Genomic DNA, 23,731 nt, shown 5'->3' on the forward strand with positions numbered 1-23,731 from the left:
TGCAGCTGGACCTTGCTTCCTCCTGATGCATTACACATAGAAATTGTCAGTCTTCTGGGAAACTGTGCTGGTCTCCATGTCTGGGGAAGAAAAGGTTTGAGATATAGCTATATTATGATTAATGTTTCTATGACAGATAAATACATTACTTGACTAAAGTTTTACAAACATTCCATTTTATGTGATGATTTTAATTCACTTACTGTGTGCTTTGGCATAGCTTGGGGATGTTAAGGGGAGGCAGCAACATCTCTGTGGTTAAGGCTGAAGTTAGCTTCTGTTATAGCACCCTATTTCCATCCCATCATCATAACTTTGGCTTGGAAAGCTGCTCAAGTCTGAAGCTTGCCAGGTGTATTTTAGTCACTTTTGCAAAAACTGAGGAAAATCAGCCAAATGACTTTCAAGTTATGGGTTGTTAAAACTTACTTTGATTGGAAATATTTACTTTTAATTAGTATTTTTAGTCCTTGTCTTCAGTTTGATTGAGTTGAATTAATGCAGTCCATAGCAACACTCCTGCCTTAAGGAAATCTCACTGTAACTTAAGCTTCTCCCCAGCTGAATGACTGTGACTGTAGAGCAACATCCTCTTCCGGATCCATGTGTGTCCCATTAGGAGAGGTTGTTGTCCCCAACCATGTCTTTGATGCTTGTCTTTGCCATCTGCTGGAGACTGTCCCTCCTTTTGATATCTTGGGAGAACTAAATGAGCCCCAACTTATTTCAGCCAGAGTGAACTGCGTTACTTTAAACAATTACATAGTTACTCATTGCTAACTTCGCTCTCTTGCACTGATGGAGGTAGGGAGCACTGATGCTAGTAGATCTGCTCTCACTTCTATAAGAAAGGTTACCTTCACCAAGGGAGCACTATTAACAAAATGAAACTGTACCACTGGCCAGCAGCTCCTTCCACAAGTACAATTATTTCCAGTGCACAGGCTTTGCTATCCACACACGAGGATCCGAGCCAGTGTTATGTTCATACTTTTGATTAAACTGGTACAAATATTTGTCTTTCTCTACCTCAAAAAATACTTGGAATAACTCTTCTAACCTTTCCATATAATTAAATCCTCTTAATTTGTGCACTGACAGTTTACAAAGAAAAATGGTTGACATTGTGCAAAGATATAAACCACTTTCATTACTCATAAATCTGAGTCCAAACAGTTTTGTTTGTTTCAGAAGGAATTATGAGTTCACTTATTTTCTTGCTGAGATCAAGGAGGCTTTTTTGGCATTGGCTTGAGTGGGATCATGACTGAACACTACATAACATTTTGAAATCGTCTTCCATTGCCCATTTCTCTTCAAGATCTTCTCTTTGGGAAGTGACCTAAAGTTACCTGCTGAGTGGCAAGAGGTCTTTCTTTACAACAAATGCTTTCCACAACTCTCTCAAGTTTTACAGAGCACTTCATTTTTCTATTAGTTTTTACTGCAGAAGGAATCAATCCACAAAATGTAGTACTGGCAAATAATAAAGGGACTGGTTTCTAGTCATTGTGAGCTGCACCACTGCCATCACCTGTGATGTAAAATGTGATGACTGATTGCAAATCTAATCCATGAAGAGAGAGATGGGGCTTTCTGCCTCCCCATCTAAATAAAATTTAGCAAACAAACTCAAAATGCCAAATGTTGATCAGACTCGGTATTGTGATTTCAATCTGCAGACCATGATGGAAGTGTCTCTTTACATTAAAAGTGTCCTATTTCTGATTAAAACACTGACTTCTGGCTGAACTGCAACTGTCATGATTGTCCATATCTATTTACCCAATAAAATACATATTTTAGAGCCTTGTTGCTGTTTGGCAATTTTTAAGTTAAAAATAAGCAACGCATAAAATAGAGGCACCGCTGTTTTCAATATATCAATGTTCTTTCAATTAAAATTCAAATAAAATACTAGTTTAAAACAAAACCTGAATTGGTCAGACTTCTAATCTGAAAACTCCACATCATTGGGGAAATTGAGATCAGTGTGTGATCTCTCGCACTCCCTTTTGTAACGAGCTGGGCACTCTGAGTCCTTCTCTGAAGTAAAGCTAGTCCAGGTCAATCCACCCTGGGCTCACATTCCAAACTATGCTTCTTGCTGGGCTTGTTTTCATCTAACTGCAGAATTTGCTGGGTTTTGCAAATAAGTTTTTTTTTTTTCCCCTCTCCCTCTTCACAAGCTTCCCTCCCACTTTCTTGCCAAAATCCTTGCCTTTGGCTTCCCCTTTCTGAATCACTCTTCCTCCCATATGATCTCCAAATTAATTGACACTCTCCCTCCCACTCTCCTCTCTATCCCATTTTCCTCACTCCATCCTGTTTCCTTCCCCTGTCAAAGATCTCTTAGTCACAAGTTTCCTCATTCCTCGTTTCTTCCGTCATTGTTACTTATATGGTAGTAGCAGCTCATTGCATTTTTTTTTCAAATCACTTTCACAGTTAGGTCCTCACTGCATTCATCTCTAAGTATACCCTTTTTTTAAAAAATCCATAATACAGTATTGGGTGTTCACCAGAAGAAGAGGTACTAGTTCTAGAGGAACAGGTACCAAAAGCCTTGATTATGATCAGTAGAAACCATGAATCATTGCAAAGAGAGTAGGTTTAGAAGCAGCTCTCGTGCCAAGTTATTGGAATTGTAAGATGAGCAACAGTAGTTTTGTATAGGCATCAGCCAAATAATGTAAATGTATCCACTTTTCTTTTGAATCAAAGGATTTTCTTGCTGTGCCTTGTGTGGCAGTGGTAGAAATTTGTATCCATCCAGTTTCACTAATAAATACATGGTCTCCCTGAGAACTCTTCAGTTTGAAAAGCCACTTGACCTGAGGAAGAGTTCTACCTCACTACATAGCTTCATTTAAGGGATTGAAGTATCTTGAGGAGAGTTCAACTGTTGAAGGTGGCATAACACAGGTAACAGATTCAGGAGACAGTGAAAAAAAACTTCAGCATAAACAGAGGAATCCACAGGACGCACCTGGACTATGGAGGGACTAAAGGCTTGAAAAATTGCAGACATAGACTACAAAAACAAGAGAGAAAGGAAATAAAAGAACACTTTCAGATTTATGTTACTGAAGAAAGGAAAGTAAAAAGAATCTCAGACCGCTACACAGATGCTAATTAAGCTTTACAGCAACCCTAGGAGCTTTGGCAGACTTGGTCCCACTTTTACAGGAAAAAAAATGACATATTGAGAGACAAAACAGCATTGTCAGAGTGCAAACAGGGTCCTGTTTGGAGGCCAGCATGAGATGTGATTTTGGACAGTTCCTAGATTGCATCATAAAAGCAGGATTCAAAATAATAGCAAATTCATGCAGTTATAAATGTAATTTCATTGCTTCCTCCCCTCTTCTTTAATCACAGAGGCTATCTTGTTTCTGTTCAGAGCACAGCACCCCTGGACACTTCAGCAGGGCCAAAAGCACTGCATTCTTCACAGAAAATTGTATCCTGGTGGTGGCCACGTTCTTATTAGTTTTAAATGAAGACTAAAACCAGGGGAGTGAGGCCGATACAGAACCAGTGTAGTGAGATCAGTATGATGCAATTTGTCTCTGAGGTAAAATTAGTCAGTTCAGCCATTCACAGAAAATCGTTAAGGCTATAAATAAGACTCCAAAGACCAATAAAAGAAGCACAAGGGAAGAGAAAGATAATTCCATATTTACTATATCTATATATGCATACACATTTATGATCATTGTTTTGGGATTAGGTAAATAATAAGCATAAATTCTGCCAGGTACCATTTAGTACTTGTACTTGGACTTGTCTGTAGGCCTCACAGGAGAAATAGGTCTTGGCAAGACAGTTAGAGAGGAAAAGAATAATAGATTTACAAGTCTTTAAAAACATTAAAGCTTGTTACTAAATGAATTATTATAGGTACTGAGACTAATTAAGTTCTGCAATAGTCATCAGTTTCAGTGAAGAGAGCTCTCCGTCCACTAGGATTAAGTTTGCCCCAGTAGTAAGATTTATGTGAAACTACAATGATACTAGAACCAGTTTTGCTCACTTCACACATGCATGTCTTCAGTGTCATCCTAGAGTGCAACCAACGTGTGCTCCATCTGTAGCTACCTGCAATCTCTTATAATAACCTAAGTTATTACTATAGTTCAGATGACAGCTTTACAACCCCATTCCAAATGGTACCATCATGTGTCTAAACATACATTCTCTAAATTGGGTTTTTGCATAGAGTACTGCCCAAATTTTCCTCAGGAGATGAACTGCTATGTCAGTAAAAACAACATGTGTCTACAAAGTGAAGTTTTGGAGAATGGAAAAGCCTGGATGCAAAATTTTGTTGACGCATAAATGCCACTCTTGAGTACTTGTCCCTAAGCATGTAACAGATCTACCAGTCGAACTGCTGGGAAGTGTATGGGATCCCTCTCAACTTTAGAAATGGTGTGCATGCCAAAAGCAGATATCTGCAGTATTTCACCCAAAACAACAAATCTCATGTCCCTGGAGAGAAAAGGCTCTTTATTATACCAATATTAAGTATTGCAACACTCAACATACACATTGTTAATACATAAACTATGTTGTTTCAACCGTATCCTCCTCATTCCCTGCTATTCCCTGTGTTGCTATCAGCTTGCTTAATTTATTCTAAGATATAAATCCTTTATTATCATTAGTTACTTTTTAGGTACTGTAAACATTTGTAAAGCTAAGCAATAAGAACGAAGTACTATTGTGATGTTATTAAAATAAGAATGGGGTGAAACAAACACATGATAATTATGAAAGATACTGGGGTATGTTTGCACAACTTGGGTGTATTTTTAGGACACGGTCTGTCTTAGTGAAAGAACATACAAGAGGGAAGGAATTTCTGAGTGTTACACTAAGTTCTTTTGTTGGTTTTCTACATATTCTGGACTAAAGTCTCTCTTGCGGTCTTTCTTATAAAACAGAAAAAATATTTTTCCATCCCATGGGGTATTGTCAGAATTACTCATCTGGTACATAGGTAACTCCCAGCAAATAAAGATGTCGCTAGTCACTGTTGGTATTACCTGTTCCTCACAGCTTCTGTGACAGGACGGCCCAGTGGGTGTATCACCAGTTGTTATGGGAACCACCTATATATTTTTGGACAGGCTACCAAATGAGTAGAGAACAAATAATTCCTGGTTTTTTGTGTTCAACTGCAGCTTACATAGCACAGTTTTTATAGCAAAACATGTTGTGTGCCTTTCGTAGCCTCACTCGAGCCAAAAGCATGCTGAAAAAACTGGCTTGATGTGCAACTTCTGTCAAGTGGTGCTGACAGAAACAAGGGTTCGACTTTAAAACCAGAAATATAGGGAAAGTGAGTGCCTTTGCAAGGTATCCTTCCTTGTTTGCAAACACTTGGTCTGCAATTAAAACAAGGAAAGACTTTATTATTGGCTGAGGAAAACACAGTAACATAAGTAAATAAGTGAAATATCCACACCCACCATATCTCTGGCAGCGGTTCTTTAGTTCACTTCCCTACCAAGTGGTGCCAAAGTCCAAGGAGCTAACATCCCTTTAACTCTTTATCTTCACCCTTTTCCCTCTGCAACGCTACTAATGGTTAATGTATGTTCAGGATGAACTTGGCTGACATGTCTGCAACCCCTATAGGAAGTGCTATCTGATCTGGTCCACCTACCCCAGCAATAGCAATTTATTTTTATTGCCGTCATCAGGCGTCCCCCACCCCCAGCTTCAAACCCGATTTCTACAAGTTCAGTAGAGAGCCAGCAGGAAATACCTTACTCTCGCTGTAAAACTGCCTGTGTGCCACAGCTTCGGAGCGGGCTCCTACCACAGAGGCAGCGCGGTGACTTGTTCAACGAAAGCTTCAGTAGACAAGGAACAGCAACACCCCAGATCCTTGCACAGGGCTCTTGTCATACCAAGGGTGTACCCCAGCACGGGAAGGGAATGCTTTCCTTGTCCCCATCTTCTCAGTTTAATTGTACCTTCTACCCATCACAAGCTCATTTGTACTTTTAGCAGTTCCTAACAAAATTTCTTGGAGGGTTTCTGTGTAAAAAAACTTTTAGAATTAAATTCTCTGCACATTTCTTCATTTGCCAAGAGCTGGCAGGAGAGTTTCATCCTTTGAAAGGCCATTGCCCAAGCTGGTGGATCCCCTTCCCAGGCTCACCAACAGAAGGGAGACTTCCCAGCCCCACAGCCTGTCTGCTCTGCCTTTTCACTTGCATGGGGTGGGGGTCACTGTCCTCTCTAGCCTCACACCAGTGAGTTTATATATAGTTGAGCGACTCTGAGTAAACATATGGGACTTCTGTTTAATTGTACTGTGTATTTCGTCTTCACGGGTATATGACTGCTGATGTTTTATATCGGCTGGTAAAAAGGACAGTTTAAAAAAAAGTATTATATAGACGCTTGTTATGGCAAAACCCAGCCAACAGTCTTCCGTTGGTTACTGAACTGAGGAAGCAGATGCCTGAGCCGTTTCCCTCTCTGGAGTTCTAGCAAATGCAGGACTTCACGGGCTTTCAGAGAACACTCAACTTCACCTACGGCCGGTGACCCTTGGGAGCTGCACTGCCTTCCTCCTCTTTCACCTGACTTCTGAGGAAGGACGAACTGAAGTTACAGATGACACTCAATCCCTCACGGTAGCCTGAGCACAACACCGCATCCCTTACACCTTTCCAGAGGAGAACCGCCACCACGCGCTGCCCGTCGGCTGCCATTTTCCACGCCTGAGGCGGCCCCGTTCCAGCGCCGAACAAGCTTGTTCCCCCCACGTACGCCGGGGTGGCACGGTGGGCTCCTCGGGGAGGGATGGCGCTTCGCACTCGGGGACGTAACCACTATGAACCGCCACATTTTCTGTCACGTTTTTAGCTGTCGAAGCATGAAGCGGACGCGGTCTACATTCGCACCTGGAGCTCGGTGCCAAAAGGCTCGGTAGACATAACCGTGGAATGAAACACCAGGCAGAGCACTGCTCCCCCCTACCCTTCAGCCCGCCGGCCTTAATGAGGCAGTGCTTTTTAATTCAACGCGTAATTGCCGGGGAAACGAGCCGGCAGGGCGGCCGAAGGGAACCGGGCCGGGGGCGGCCAGCGGCGGCGGAGGGCCGAGGTGGGGTAGACGGCTCCCCTCGGCGAGGCGGGGGAAGGCCCCGGAGGGACCCCCGGCCTGGCGGGTGGGTCGGCTCGGGGCAGCCAGGCGGTCGCAGCCCGCGGGGCGTTGCGCGGCGGCCTCCCCTCTCCCGCCCTCTCTCTCTCCCCCTCCCTCCCCTCCGCTTCGGTCCGCCCGTATCCCTGCATTCCCTGCTGCAGCACCCCCCCCCCTCCTCCCCTCAATCCCATCAGTAGCGGCGGCCCCGGGCTCGGCTCCCCGCGCTGCGGCGGCGCTCGGTGGCGGCTACCCCCCGCCGCGGCCGCCATGTTGGGCTGCTGCGAGCTCGGCGGCGGCGGCGGCGGCTGCGTGTGACCGCGGGAGGGAGGGAGGGAGCGGCGGGGGAGAGGAGGGCGCGGAAGCGGAGGGGAGGGAGGGAGGGCGCCGCCGTTACCCCTCCCCGCCGCCCCGCGCACGCACGCACACAGACACACACACACACACCCCACGCACACTCCACACACGCACCGCGGGAGGATGCCCTTTGCCCGGGGGGGCGAAGCCGGGAGAGCATCTCGCCGCCGGGAGTGAAGCCGCTGCTGCTGTCGCCGCCGCCGGGGCCTCCCGGCCCGCAGCGTGCGGCCGGAGCGGGGACGCCGGCGCTTTCCCTCCGCCCCAGGACGCGCACCGTGAGGAGGAGGAGGAGGAGAAGGAGGGCGCCGTCTCCGCAGCAGCAGCAGCCATGGGAAGGATTTGACAGGGCTCGGAGCGCTTCCCAGCCGCCCCGCGGCCGTGCCGGTGTGTAGGGGCGCGCGTCCCGCCCGCCGCCCCTTGGCGCAGCGGAGGAGAAGGGGGCGACGATGAAGACTTTAGTTTTTTTGAATCACTGAAAAGCCTTAAAAGGAGACTCGGTAAGGAGGAGGAGGAAGGGCAAAAGCTGCCCGGGGCAGGACGTGGCTGCGCCCTGAGGAGGGGCGGCCGAGGGGGGGGACCTGCGCCCCACCCCCACGGCGGGCGCGGTGGCCGCGGAGGCGCTGCCCGCCGGGGCCGGGGCCGGGGGAGGCGGCGGCGGGGGCGGCGGGGCTGCGCGGCCCCCTCCCTCCTTCCCCGCCGGTGTGCGCCCCGTTCTCTTCTTCCTTTCGCGTTTATAGGTAGATAAATACATCTGTTTTTTCCCTTCCCGTCCGTTCTGGGGAGTGAAGCGCTGGTGCGAGCCGAAGGGGGCTGTGGCACTTCAGTGATGCGGTGGGGCTCCTCTCAGGACCGTGCTGCATGATCTGCATTTTGAATGAAGGAGAAGATCTCTTTAAATATAGAAGTGCGTATGACTGGGCACGCACGGTGAAATCGGTGTCAGTCAGTCTCGGTTGAATTTGAGTGCAATTATTATTATTAAAGCATCAGGAGTGGCCGTTTCTTTTTCTTCCTTCTTATTAAGCATATTAAAAGATACAGGGTTTTTGTTTTAGGATAACTATGTTCTTCTCTTAAAAATTACACACACGCTATATGTGTGTGTCTGAAACTCGCAAGGGTTTAGTTTCAGGCAGGGAACACCAAGGTGGGCTGGAAATTAAGCACCGCCACAGTTTGACACTTGTTAAAAATACTGTTGACTTCTTTTCAAACAACAAAACCCTCAAAAGATTTTTTTTTTGTTTTATTTTTTTGTTGTTTTTTTTGGCAAAGTAATAATAATCATTAAAAAAGAAACCCCAATGCAAACTGAAACAACCATGTCTGGAGAAGTGCGTTTGAAGCAGTTGGAGCAGTTTATTTTGGATGGGCCAACTCAGACTAATGGGCAATGCTTCAGTGTGGAAACCTTGCTGGATATACTCATCTGCCTTTATGATGAATGTAATAATTCCCCTCTGAGAAGAGAGAAGAACATCCTTGAGTATCTAGAGTGGGGTAAGTTTGAATGTGTTTATTTTGTGTACATCTGTCCATGTTCCTGTCTGCTTTGTATAATGTCTCTTGTAATTTATGTGTAAGAGGGGATTGTTTATAACTCTGTGTTTTACTGGGGAGTGTTATCAGTTTTACTGTATTTAAACATGGTGGTGGTGCTAAAAAGAAATCCATATTGGTTATTCGCAGTTGAGGTATGCATGTAAAACATACTCTTTGTTTTGTTTTGTTTTTTTCCTTTTCTTTTTTGACACGGGTCAGAGTCTGGTACATGAGGCATATTTGTTTGCCTTTAGGCCCAGCTGTTGAGTTTTGTATCCTAAAGTTGCTGGGAATATAGAAGGGTGAGGGATAAATTCTCTGATGCCTGGAAAAAAGATCAGTACACAATCCTCTGATTTGCATCTGCAGTCAAATCTATGCTGCTTTAAAATAAAAGGTGTTGACCAACAAGAAAATTCTCCAGCTCTCTTAAGCAATATGGGTTTGAAGTGTCTGTGAAAATCGAGAAAATGACATTCTCTTCTTTAACCTAAAGTCATTGCTGACTTAATTAGATTGATTTTCCTGATGAGGAAAACAAAGTTGAAAAGCAGAATGAAATAGTGTGTGTCCCCAGCACCCTTTCCATTTTCTTTCTTCATTTTGGGGAGATAGGGTATTTGCGGATTTTTTAAATTAAAACAGGTGAATGATGGCATTCCAGTTCTTCTTAAGTTGTCACAGAACTGGTTGTCTCTATGTTTTTCTCTTTAATTCGTTTTCTTCCTCCTCCTAAACATGGATGCAAAACAGAAGATGCAGTCTGACATAAGAACCTTGATGAGAACGGTTACTGTATCTGACCTTCAAACTTCAAAGTCATGCTGCACTTCTGCATTTACATGCAGAACCATTTACCACATTTGCTTTGTAATAAATAGATCAGCAGGCCTCCTGTATTAAAAAAAAAAAAAAGCACATTTTCAAAACACATAGCAGGCATTTGATTAATTAGCTGGTTGAGCTCTTCATAATGAAGTCACTGAGGAAAGACATTGTTTTGATAACTGATCTAACAACTTGAGGCTGATAGTATTTTATTTTCCTGCTCCTCACTGTAGTCATACTGACATCTAAAGGACATCTGACTCGGTAATTAAGTTTCTTGTACTGTTCATATTGCACTGGTCTTTGTTTTCTTATTATCTGGAGGAACAGGCTGTAATTAATGCGTTCTAGCTAAGGAGGAAATAGTAATTAAAAGTCGTCTGAAGAATCTTCTAAAACTGTCACTGGCATACAGAAGCTGTGAAAGACTGAGAAAATATGGTGGCTCCAAGCGTTTTTTGTATGCTGGAACTTAGTGTAGTCTGCAGCGGATCTAGCCAGCTGATATACTGTAAATAATAATAATAAAAGTTAACCATATCAATGTAATCAGAATAATGGTGTGTTTGGGACCCATCATATTGGGTGCTGGTGCATTCAGTGGTAGTTGGTTGATGGATAAATGCATCATTACAAGGCTCTGACAGTACCCGAAGATTTCTGTAATAAACTTTACAGGCTGCTGATGGAAATAATACACTGTTTTGGAAAGGTTGGAATAAGGTTTCTCGCTGGCCTATTTTTCCGGCTACTTTTCCACTCTCATGATCCAACTGTGCCTTAGCAGGACTCTTGAGCTTCAGATGAGACCAGTTCCTCCCATTTTCAGGGCTAAGTTGCCCAAGTCCTCTGTCTGCTCCCAGCTCTGCTATCTGGACTTCTACCCTGGGGTTTTTTTCAAGAGGGTTTGTGAGGTGAAATGCAAGAGCAATGGTTTCTAGTACCTGCCATTGGAAGTGTCTCTGTGAATGATGTCTTTATCCTGCAAACACTCACATGAGTTGTCTCTTCTGAAAGCCAGACCTCCTAGTGAAACTAGCGGTCTCTGGCATTTCTCTTGAGATTGGGGGGTCGACAAAGTGAGGTTCTTACAGAAGTAGTGTACCCTCCAGCACTCGGGTGCAGTGAAGTTCCTAAGGGTACCCTGTTCTTTGATATAATCATGACCTCACATATCTGTCTCCCCAAAAGGGGAAACGGTGCAGGTGGTTGATCAGAAAGAGGTTGTATGTGGTTTTAAAGTCAGAGACGTGCCGAGTAGTCGCAGAAGTGGAAGGCTGGCATCCAGAAATTGTAGGCTCTGCCCCTGCCTCTGTCAGTGACTCAATGTCGAAGTGCTTTCAGCTCCGTTTTTTTTCAGCTTCCCTGTTTGAACAGTAGGGAAAATGCCACCAATTTTACACCAGGGAGTTCGGAAAGCTGCTGTATGTGAAGCACTTTTAGTTTTGAATGTACCATATAAAATAGTGCATATTAATTTATTTTTCCCATCAGTGAAATAAAACTTGGTGCGCGGTATGTCTACTGGTGGATGTCAGTTGGCTGCTTTCTTGGAAAGATGTTTTGTGGGTTTATGCCAACCATCCACAAATTTGCTTTATTACTATGAAGAGTGCGATCTGAATTTTTTGGAACTGGTCTTGGAATGATGTGTTTATGCATTTACAAATTGCAAAGTAGAAATTTACTCCTGAGAACTGTTCATCATCTTGAGCTTAAACTGCTTTTTAAAATTATTCTTTCTAGAAGCAAATAAGATTTATTTATATAGTTAGTTATTTTTAAGAAAGGGCTAATAAATAGCTGTTTGGCGATCACAGACTCCTGTTGAGCACAACAGCAAATAATTTTTTCTTGCTTTTCAGTGGTGCGTTTTTGAGGTGCTACTGTTTGGTTTTGGGGTGTGGTTTTTTGAGGGGGGTGTATGTGGATGTGTATTTTTATTTAAGCTGTTATAGGTCTGAGATGTTACGTGCTATATTTCATGTAAGATTGAATATTTATAGCAAAATCTAAATTTTTGGGGGGGAAAGGTTTAGGAGGTCTTCTAGCATGGAAAAACTAATGTGGTCTTAGTGATAGCCATGTGACTGCTGCTATATTTAGGAGAACTAAGAAGCTTCATGTTCTAGTCCTTGCATCTTTTAGGACTGTTTTATTACCTTGTTATCTAGATCTATAATTTATTAAAATCCGAAGCAGGGTGAAACAGTTGAGCGTCTGAAATGGTTGTTCATGCTTTGGTTTGATGTTACAAGTTTAACACAGCAAGTGAAGAAAGTAAGGTCTCTGCAATGTGAAGTTGAGTTTTAAATTTTTGTAGGTTTTCAGTCTTTTTTAGGTGCTTGAAATGGCATTAAACTGGTTTGAAGTGTAAGGTTAATTATTTTTGTGATGTAGAATCTGCATTACTTCTAAAATCCTTTTTTTGGCTTGAAGTGAAAACATAATTACTTTGCCTGTTTCTATACATTATTAGTTTTGTGACATAAATAAGAAGATTTGATTTTGTTGTTTATTTTACATATGTATTTTATATGCAAAAACCTGTAAACAGCTCTTGTATTTGAGTTCTCAGGGTTAAATCGGGGCACATTTTGAGATGATGGGAAGGAAACGGAACATTTAGATTTAGCTTGTTCTATGTATTTGATTCTAGTTTTCATTTTTATCTCTATTGATAGTTGTATTTGTGATTTAGAAAAGGGATTGTCTGATTATAACAATTTACCAGAGCTTACCAGGGAAAGCTATTCAGAATTCTAAGCATTTTGCTTTTTCTTTTCTACATGTGTATGAGTTGCCACAATGACTCAAGGCTGTGAGGGAGGTAATGAAGGCTGATAAGCTGAATTTGAAAGAAGAATATTGTGATAGAAAAAAGCTTTTAGAGGTGTTTTTGTTCTGGGAAAACTTCCTTTACAATGGCACTGATTTGAATTGGTTTTAAAAAGAAACTAGAACAATGTTATTTAGGGTGCATTGAAAGAAAACTAGAATAAACTTCAAAATGTGTGGAGATATAAGGGAGGGAAGATGGAGGGCACTACCAATAGCATGGCGAGGTCAATGACTTGGTTGAATCCACTCTCTTGTAGGAAAAATGTAAACTGTCCTTTGGTGGTTTTTATGTTGTGTGGTTTTGTTTTGTTCCCCCCCCCCCCCCCCCCCCCACGAAAGGCAGCTTTGGAAGATGGATTAAATTGTTCTCATTTCACCTCTAGCAGAACTGAATTGCTGAGGTGTTCATGCAGTGCTGATATGGTCATAGACTAGACTGTGATCATTGGTCTCATACTTCTGTCGTTCAGATGTGCAGCATCTCTTCTGGCCATTAGAAATGGTTCTATCATCATAAAACCATTTTTTCAAGACAGAAGAGGTTGTCTGTTTTCTTTCTGGTGGTCTCCCTCTCTCATGTTTTTTCTTAAAAAATGATGCGCCTATTTTTTAGGTAGGTTTGTTTTTAAATATTAGTCACAGAAGAAAACAAAATCTTGCCTCTAGACTTCTGCACCTCTTCTGTGTTACTCATCTGTATGTAGGTCATGAAAGAAATCGCAGGCATTTTCAGCTATGAGTTGCTTGTATTTTGTTTTTAAAACAGACTGTTAAAAAAAAGTCCTTTATTTAGGTCCTATTCTTTGCAGAGACAGCAGTAAAAGACATGGCACAACTTCTGTTAAGTGTTCCTTTTTTTGAACTAGAATTTGGTGCTTAGTACTATCTAACCTTAGTACTATCTAACCCATTAGAAATAAATTTTTCAAAAAAAAATTACATTTTAGGAATTATAATTTTTTTTCTTGTTATACTCATAAAACTGGGAATACCTCTTGTTCTGGCTAACATAAGCGAAAACAGTTATTAAATTCTTTTTGGGAAAGAACGAACATCCTGCTTGTCAAGCCCAGTTAATGTGCTTAAGCATATGTCTCATTTTGAATGTGAGTCATTCCATGGCCTGCAGCTGAGGTATGTGGAGGTATGGGGATTCATCTATGTAGCAGTCATTGCGGCATTCTTGATGTGCAAATTTCTGTCATTGTTTACGATAACACTTTACTGCTTATTTGTCAACTGTTGTTTCTGTTACATAGCTGCAGCTTACAATTAAATGCTTTTTATTGATTAGGGTGAGAGAAGGATTTTTTTCAATGCTGTCAAATAGAAATGACCTTCAAATCTTCATGTTTCAGAATATTATGTAAACAGCTTTTATAGAGATGCAGTTTTATACCAAATTACTTGAAAAAGAAGAAGAAAAAATTGCAGGAAAATATGTAGGAGAACGGTTGCCTGTGACCTTTCTGTTAGGTAGCTCTGTGTTTAACCTCTTTACCTTTTGAATTGTGATCTTTCCCACATTTATTTCAGTTTTGATCCTTGTCTTGAACAGAGGAAACTAATTACTGTAAGTTAATCAACAGTTCTGATGAGATCAAATGAACTGTGAGCCCATCCAGTTAATTCTACTTGTTTTGCATTAGGGTTAAAGCCAGTTTCCAGTAGAGTGAGGCATTAACCCATTGTAACACTTTTTTTTTCTTAACACATTTACAGTACACCAAGGTTTTTAAACTTATTTTTACTGAAAAGTAAGGTTTTTATGGATGGTCTTTGTGGTTGTTTTTGTTGTTGTTTTGGGCTGGGGAAGTTTGGAGGTATTCAGAGGCTGCGTGACAGGCTTTGGGGCTTGTGTATTTAGGTTGACTGACTTCTGTCAGTGATGTCCTTTTTATTGCAAAGGAGTATGGCTTGCTTAGATAGAAAGCTAACTAATACTTCATTTTCAGGAATTTTAGGAATGCCTTTATTCTGTACAGAAATGCCTAGCATGCTTTGGTCTAATGGGGACAAATGGAGAAATACAATTATTTGAGTTAGTCTGCTCAGTGGGCATTATAAACCTCATGGCAACACAATAAATTCCCTGTTGCTAAGACATTTCATATTAAAGGGTTAATCCAGTAGTTTATTTGTGGGATGATCATAACTGTAAAATGTACTGCTGAAGGTACCTTTGAATTCTTAACCTCTGTGTAGCGTGTGACACTGCATGTGCGTACCTGATTAAACTCATTCCTTGTCTTTTGGCTCTTCTCTCCTGAACTTTACTGACATACTCTTTTATAACCTGTAGCATATTACTAGTCCACAGTTGACTGAAAGAAGGATATTATGCTGTAAGAACAATGAGCTTATTTGGCCCAATATAGTTTAATACTTTGTTATATATATATCTTTTTTTACAAAGGTTGAGAGAAATACCTTTCTTTTTAAGCTCATAGGTCAGTGCTTGAATTCTGAATAGCAGCAGCAAATAAAAGTAATTTCACTTCTGAATCATACCTGCGGCTGGATAGTCGAAACTTACTGCAAATAAATTGCAAATACAGAATCTCCAGACACAAAGTGGATGCAGGCTACTATTCTGGAAATTATTTTTCCTGTATTGTGTTTGGAAAGTGGATGCTGTAAATTATCCTGCATGTGTCTTTGCAAAATATTAACCCATTCATAGCATCCCTAATTACTTCTATACCGTAAAAAAATTACGATCTCCATTTGCACAGAAAACTTCCAGAAGCAATTAGATCCTGTTGCCAAGCTGTAAAACCTGGCTAAAAAAGGTACAGTGGATAGCTGAGAGAGAATTGAAAGGAAAGGGCAACTCTTAGACTCTTAAGTTTTATCTTTTGGCAAAGCAGGCATTCCTTCCATAAGCATTTGTACTTGTTTAATTTGATTTTCTTTTTCTGGCTGAACAACTAGAATATTTTGTTCTACTCTGGTCTAACTTACTTCAACACATTATTTTTCTAAAATCCTCATTAAGCTCGGGAATGCCACTAATGTGGACTAAAATCTTTAAAAAATGCAAGTGATTTAGGTCAGTCATGTGCAATCTTTTGTTAACTACAAGATTTTTATTTCAAATAGTTTAAACATGACATTAGGCTTAATAATAACTGCAAAAATCTTCTATTCAGATGGGTCAGTTTGCTTTATTTCTAGTAATACAGCCTAATTAGGTTTACTAGCGGTCACCATGGATAAAATCCACATGAGCTGTATCCAGACTCCAAAGACTTTGTGTTTCATAATTCTTCCTTATCCGTATCCAGACTTCCAGTTTGATTTAAATTAGTTTTGTTACACAATATTGTAGGTTTCTTTTATTCTTAGCAATCAGCTTCTTAGTGCACCTTCTCTCTGCATCTTTTTGAAAAGTTTTTGATCTGGAGATATTATGATACTTGTGGATATTATGAATGGCAATATTTTGTAGGCCTTTTGAGGGAAAAAACCCCAACCTTCTAAGTGTATTTTGTTCAGCAATTTAGTAGAAATGTATGGTAATCCTTTTTGTAGAAAGACTAGGTGAGTTTAGAGGGGCATTTCAAGGGGGAGGGGAAAAGCATTTGTAGATGTTAATAACAGTAATTACATTTCCTTCAAACGTTGTGGGATTAGGCCAGCAACGCTTTGTTGTTCTTTTTTTCAGTTTCTTTTCAGTCTCAGAAGTCCAGGCTTGGAGGAGGACTCTGCTCTCTTAGCTTGGGAGCGTGGAAGTACTTTGGTCTCAGGGTGGAGGGTACATGAGCAGTTTTTCTGTGTAAAGTGATTTTATTTTATTTATTTATTTAAAGTTTTCCCTCTCACTGTTGCCGTTGTTTCATCCTTTTAATCTTAAAATCCTACCTTATTTTAGGCTTGTGTGACTGTCCTGCTTGTGAGGTGTTCTCATCTGTGGTGAAGCCCCCCAGGTCTCCATTGCTGAGTTCTTCCTCCTTTTCTTTCTGTGTGTTTTTGACGGGTAACGTTATTCCAAAGCAAAGCTTTAACGTACTTATTTTCTCTAAGCTGAGGCCTCCTCTTCTTCCCCACTTCCATTCTGTTGCCTTTCATCTGAACAAGCTCTCAGTTTGTCTTTCTAATATGTGGATATCTGTGTGTCCGTCTGATCTTTCCACGGCTGAAATCTTGGTTTCTGGATTTGGATTGTTTTTTTTATTTGTTTCTCCCCAGTCATCTTCCAGCTTTTGTGGTTTTGTTCGTCAGGTTCATAATATAGAGATTGTGTGTGGAAAATTTGGCACCTGTGTGAGAAATACAAACAGGCTTTACCTACAGGTGCATACACACAGCATTTTCTGTAAACACCCTGTATATTTCTTATTAAATCCAGTATGTATCAATTGATTTACTAACATGAATCACTTCTGCTTGTAAGCTCTTGTAGAGTTGGGGCCTTGGGCTGTTTGTTCTGGCTGTGAGTAAGAAGTTGTGATCCATTTTACTCCTGGTGTCTAAATACAAAGAGACTTAAGTGAGAGTATAGCTTTATCATTTTAATACCTAAAACTAAAATAAAGAAGGGTGGCAACGGCTTTTGTGATACGGCTGCAAAGTGGTTTAAGAAAATGTCATTTGTGCTGCAAGGACACCATAGTCCCAAGGTATTTCCTGCTCTTGCTCATTAAAGCTCTTTCACCTTTACCACCCTGCCTTTTGTAAATAAAGCACTGTGTTGTGTGAATGTTTTGCAGGACACATAGTAACAAGAGGAGGAGGAAATAGAAGTTGGTATTTTAATTGTAACTCACTGGTTTTATCTTGGGTGGGAGCTGACTTGATGGTGTGCTAAGGCTGGCTAAATCCACTGATCTCTTGTTTTGCTGGTGCTTACGTGGGCAGAGGGACGTAATCCAGTCAAAAACTAACCCTGCAAAAATGTGTTGAAATCTGTTGATCAGGTTGTGTGAAGAGATTTGTACTGATGTTTGTACAAAAGGAGGGGGCTAGGTCTGTGACAGCCCAGACTTCAGTGGCTTCACCTACTGTAGTTCTTGTGCTCCAAGTTTAGAGGCTGCCTCTTGGATTCCTTCTAACATACAAGGAAGCTACAATTTTGAACCAAATGTTGATGTTACCAGCTTTTTCTGATAGATATTTTGTACAGAAGTTCAGTGAGCCTTTTTGTTTCTGTAATGGTTACCGAAACTTTTCTTCTTGCAATGAGAAAATTTCTAATCATGAATAGGGGTCTTCAAAATAGCTGTCTGATTTTGATGATGGCAATTCCTTGGAAAAGGAAAGTGTTGGTGTATTTGTGTGTTTTGTGGTATTTGGCATTGTCTTTAAACAGTTTTCCCTGTACATTTTGTAACTGAAAGACAAGGATTCTTATATTAACACACTTGGTATAGTTTTGTTCTATTTCCCCCAACTTTTAGAAGACACTTGACGTCGTTATATTTTGTGATAATTTAAAAGGACCTTTTATAATTTTGGTAGGGACTGACACAAAAGAGACTTGTTTTTGCTGTGTGTGATCTATAATTTCCCTGTAATGTATCAGAAGTTGCTTCCTACGCAAATAGAAATTGGCAGAGAAAATCATTATCATTTAGCTGTGCTGTTTCTGTCCTAAGACTCTTTATTTTACTGTGACACTCCACCCCCAATATTGACTATTTTTACCTTCATAGCTAGCAACCACTTGTGGCTAACGAAAGATGTATTTCTAAACTTCTGTATCTTTGCAAAAGTCATAATTTAACTCTTGAAATAGATTGAGGCAAATTGGTTTTTCTGGATCTAAGTGTTTGGCAGGCTGGCTTTTTTGTTTTCTTTATACTCTGTTATCTATCTTTCTGAAAGTAAGTAATGACTTAAAGTCTCCACTGATAATAAACCAGACTCTCAAAAAGCAAACTCTATTTAGAGTTAAGGTTACTAAGAGAAAATGGTATATGATGCATATTACCACAGCTGGTGTGTATTATTTCGTTAACTTGGTATTTCTTGGTTAACTTGATCCTTGAGTAACACTTTGACTTGAGAGAAGGTGATCTGGGAACCAGTTGCTTCTAGTGACAGTTTCTTAGCTACTTCAGTGAACATCTGTACAAATACTGTTGAGTATATGCTGCCTGAGCTTATGTTACACCTGAAAAGTCTCTTCCTGGGTGATTTAGCAAAGATGTCATCTGATTTTATCAGTAGTAGCCGAGTGCTTTAACTGTCTGGGGGAAAAAAAAGGGTGCGGTGGGGGCAAGGAGTGGCTGATTTGCTGTCTAGCTACACTCTTGAATTTTTACATTCCTTTTCTCCAAAACGAAGATTATTTAATGGAATTAGTATTATTTACTAACAATATTACATTCACTTTGTGATCCTTGGCACTACCAACAGAAGGGAATCTCTTCCAAGAAATTCGTTACATTATACTTAAATTGCTTTAATTTCAGCATTAAGTTTTCTTCATAAGGGAACAATCCAGTCTCAAGATTTTTTGCTTTATCTTGGTCATGGAGTTTGTTGTCAGTAAATATATTTAACCATGTATATGATCATAGTTATAGTTACAAAAGCTTCTTAAACACCTCAAAATCTACATGATCTGTTGCTGCGCATTGACTGTTTCTAAAGCCTCAATACATTCAGTTCTAAAACATGCTGAATTTGTGGCACTAAAATCTTTCAATGACATCAAACTGTCCTATGATTATTCAAAACTTGTCTAATGTTTTTCCATGTGATCTTGTGTTTTTTTTTCCCCACCCACCTTAATTAAGAAGTAGAACGTTAATTGACAGTTCTTAGTGATGACTGCTTGTGTTCAGCAAAATTAAATTTTACATTTTAAAACCTAGGAGTTAAGCAAATATTATTCTGTCTCTAAAAGAACATTTTTTTTTGTCTTCCCTTTCACTTCAGAGAAGGGTTCATCTTTTGGGGATTTCCTTATATTTTTTGTTTCTTTTTTCTTTTTTTTTTGTTTTCCAGTTTAAGAAAACCATTTTCTCTAATAAGTTACTTGTCAGATCTGGCTAGATCAAATTAATTCACTTGTTTGGGACAAGTATTTTCTTTAGTAAAATAAAATAGTTTGGATGTTATCCCACTGATTCTAAAGTAATAAAGAAAACTTGGCAACTGATATATTTTCATGGCACTTTTGCTAATGTTAGGCTACCATTTGTTTTTGCTATTACTTTAGATTTTCAGTTTCTCTCAGGCACACCTTCTCCAGTTTTTTCTGTATTTGCCCCCTACCCCAGCATGTGAAATCATATGCTCTTACAGTGACAGGGTGTGAAGGTCATTCTTAGCACTGTTCCAGCACCAGGGGTACAAAACCATTTCCTATGGGAAGTGGCAGAGGAAACTTGCAGGAGATGGAAGATGGTAAATGAAGTAATTTTGGCAAAGCTACAAGGATTTCTTCTTGGTATGCCGATCGTTGTTTTCAGTAACACCCCCACCGCCATCCCCTTAAAAGCTTGTGCAGAACTTTCATTAGCTTCAAGAGAAGCCAGGTCAGGCATGTCAAACTGCACGTTTGAGTTAGGCATAAACACTTATTACAGGGGTTTGGGGTCCTTTGTGTGTGTGTGTGCGTGTGTGTTTATAAAAGCAACGTAGCTCTTCTGCATTGTGTAATACCTGATGTCCTTTCTCACTTAGAGTATTCAAGTAAGGCAGAAATATTTTAAAGTCTGTAAGTGTGCTACTTGCAGACATTTTGAGCCTCTCAATTTCAACCTAGGACTCGATGAATAAACCCAGATTTCCTTCTTTCTCTCTGCCTTAGTGTCAGTCTCATACTATATTCTTCTATGCCTGGCACTTGAGGACTTAGGTGCTCTTTTTCCTTGCTGCTTTTTTCTCTTTGAGAGAAAAGCAGGCTTTCCAGAGAAAGGCATATCTCCCAGCCATAGGTGGTGTGTCAAGATTTCAGAAAGTTTAGACATCTGAATGGGAATGGATTCATCAGTGGATCTTTAGGAAGGAGGACTGTCTGTCTTTCAAGATGAGTATGTATAAAATTAATGAATAGAAATTAAGATGCTGTATATAGAAGACTCTGTGTATACACAGATATAGATTATGTATTGGAAAAGACTTTTTCTTTAATAAACCTATACAGACTTCAGGTGGTAGGCATTGACTTAACAGCTGTGAGCCAAAACTGTGATGTCTGTCTGGTAGGAAGGAGAAAGCATTTGTAAGCCAAATTCTGCTCTCATTTAATGGAGAGAAGTGTGACAGTAATTCACTGATACCCATGCAGTATTAAAGCAGTTCATATTTGCTGCTGAGCTTTTAAAGAAAGCCAAGCCACTTACTTGAGGGCATTAACTGGTTAAGTATTTAAAACTAGAGTTCAGGTACTGTAGGTTTCTCTGGATGTCCAGAGAGAATATTTTCTATATTTTGCTTTAATTTTTTAAAGTATACTTTAAAAATGTGTCTTTGTTTCAAAATTGGGAGGGTTGTAAATTTTTTTTTTCTTTCAGTAGTATGATTCCTAGTGAGAAAGTAATTTACAATGATACTGTGCACTTGCGTATATTACCTTGAAAATCTGTTTGAGAAAACTGGGTGGTTAGTAGCATCTTAAATATCTCTGCAAAGAAACGGAGGCAGAGCTGTGATTTGTTGAAGGCCATTCAAAAATTCACTGGAAAAACAGTTTCGAAGATCCAGGTTTATGTGTATGTTCCTTCCAATTTTTTTTTCTTTTTCCAAAGTTTTTGAAATGTTTGCTGTAGAAATTCCTGAAGGTGTGGGTGGCTTTTAACTTCTGTGTGTTTAAGTGCTTTATTTATTTGCGTAAATTTTCAGCGTACTGTTTGGGTACTCTTTTTCTTGGTGTTGTTACTCGAGAAAGCTTGCGATCTCATTTGCGTGATCTTTTTGCTGTGATGTCCTCTTTCCTCCATTCCCTGTAACTTTAGCATTGTACAATTCAGAGCAATTGTTTTATTTCTCATAAGGGAAGTGCTCTTTTCTGCAGTGGTCAGGTGGATGCTTGCCAGAATTGTGTTTTGAGCCACTGTTTACGTATGTTGAACTTGGCCCTCTGTAAAAATTAAGCTGCTTTTAACTCATACAGCAGTTTGTACCTCACATTTTAAAAAACTTCCCTGCAGCCCCACGAAGTACATGCATACCAATGGTATTTCAGAAAAGTATCCCAGAGTGTCTAAATATCTCATATAAAATGTAATGTGTACATTTAAATCTTGTCTCATACTTACTGTTTATGAAATAGGTGGGCACTAATTCCTGCTGTGTGTAGGGTTTGCTTAACTTGAGTGGACTTTGAGGAAGACTATTGTCGGTGGTGTTGGAGCAAGTAACTATTAGGCTGCAAAATTCAGTTTGGAGAGGAGAAAGGGAATTTGTATACAACATTGCTACACTAGAAACTTTTCCCATGAAACTTTGTATGCTTCCAGGAAGTCATATATGATGACAAGAGAGATAACCAGAAACTCTTGATTATAATCTCCAGCTAACATTGGAAATTATCTCCTGGAGAGCTGTATGTTCATAGGTATTGCTCAAAAAAGTTTTAACTGAAGGTTGAGGCAAATCCTTTAATAACCTTGTATTTAGTCATGAGTTGAGGTAAAAAAGACAGCATAGGTAGGCAATTTCACAGTACGGTTACTTCTGTGGATCAGGAAATTCTCCCTCCCTATCCCTCCACCCCTCCTTTTTTTCTGCCTGGTCCTCCTGAGTATCTGCTTCCTGCCTGTTCCCACTGGACTCTGAACTGCCCTGCAAGGAATTGATTTTAAGGCAACTGCGCTAAGTAAAACTCAACTTTCCATTAATAATGGATGTTCTACATTTTTAGCTAATTTTGTTTTGGTGTTTTGTGCTTAAGGACTTTTGAACACGTTCTGTAGGGTGCCCTGAGGTTGGTTGGTTGGTCAGTCTGTTTTTACAGCAATTTAGTCATGACATACCAGAAGAAAAATGCTGAATTTTTCTTTTTTATAAATAGTACTGCAAAAGAAAAATTCAAGAACTATTCATGAGATATTACTTCGCATATAGCAACTATCTTCCAGGCACAGTGTAATTTATGTAATATATAATGTTTTGCATCAGAAGTTCTCATTATTTATAGGGGAGTTTGTTTAATAAGGATATTCCTGAGTGATTTCACTGTCTCATAATTTGCATTTACTTTGTGTTTTGTTTGTGCAGAAACATTTTGTACAAATCACTGTAACTTGTCTTTTTGCTCTGCCACATTCAAATGGCAAAAGTTCTTGAAGTGTCCCAAGGTAGTTATTTATGATATACCTGGAACAGAGGAATCAGAGCAGGCATTGAGTTTCTCCAAGTTCTTCAGTGGAAGTATGGCAAGGGTTGGAATTTGCCTTCCATGGCCTACTGCCATAGCCAGCCCTTGTGCATACTTTTTGAATGTGGGGAAGGAATAGCTATTCCTCTGCTCTACTGTTGTACATCTAATATTTGTAAAATGAGATCTCATTCTTGATTTGGTACAGCAGGACTTCAGAAACTTGCTTGCTATTCTTTCTTTTACAGTCAGGTGTGGAAGGTCACGAATGAATTGGTGCTCTGAGGTAATAGGCTTACTAAAATTAATTTGTTTTCTTGCTAGTCCGTGGAGAGTGGAATTTGGGATTTTAGTCCAGTCTTGGCTTCATTAGCAGATGAATAGAGAAGAGTAACTTTTAATGAATTTGACTGTTTAAAGTGAGCTTTCTTGAAAAAAAGCATTAACAAATTTTTAGACTTCAGCCTGACCACATGACATCTGAAGTAATGGATAGTCGTTCACACCTACGTAAGATCAAAGGCAGTCAGAACAGTAGTGGGTTTTAAATTTTTTTTTTCTTTGGTATGTAACAGTAACATCTGAATGAAGTCCAAGCTAGTGCAAAACCAGATCCTGCATCAGTATTTGTTTTGGAGAGCTTCAATAGCCCATTTGTGGTTTCCCTGCTTGTAAATAATGCAGTTATCCCATCTCCTGCTGAATGTTTTTATTCTTTGTATTTTC

The 23,731-nt window shown here is 40.2% G+C and overlaps 1 protein-coding gene across 13 annotated transcripts in view; it reads left to right on the forward strand.

Annotated features, from left to right (window-relative positions):
* The first annotated feature begins 7,370 nt into the window (after positions 1-7,370).
* Positions 7,371-23,731, forward strand: part of CDC42BPA (CDC42 binding protein kinase alpha) — a 191,035-nt gene continuing 174,674 nt past the window's right edge. For 6 of the 13 annotated variants that reach the window (XM_069800005.1, XM_069800007.1, XM_069800006.1 and 3 more), the window contains exons 1-3: positions 7,372-8,018; positions 8,310-8,425; positions 8,797-9,021. In XM_069800005.1, the coding sequence (XP_069656106.1) occupies positions 8,380-8,425; positions 8,797-9,021 (271 nt within the window). In that variant the 5' untranslated portion in view covers positions 7,372-8,018; positions 8,310-8,379. Of the gene's footprint in view, positions 8,019-8,309; positions 8,426-8,796; positions 9,022-23,731 lie in introns of all 13 variants that reach the window. The other 7 variants (XM_069800009.1, XM_069800010.1, XM_069800011.1 and 4 more) reach the window with 5 other exon arrangements.

The sequence above is a fragment of the Haliaeetus albicilla genome, chromosome 13 (genome assembly GCF_947461875.1).
Source record: "Haliaeetus albicilla chromosome 13, bHalAlb1.1, whole genome shotgun sequence".
Taxonomy (NCBI): Eukaryota; Metazoa; Chordata; class Aves; order Accipitriformes; family Accipitridae; genus Haliaeetus; species Haliaeetus albicilla.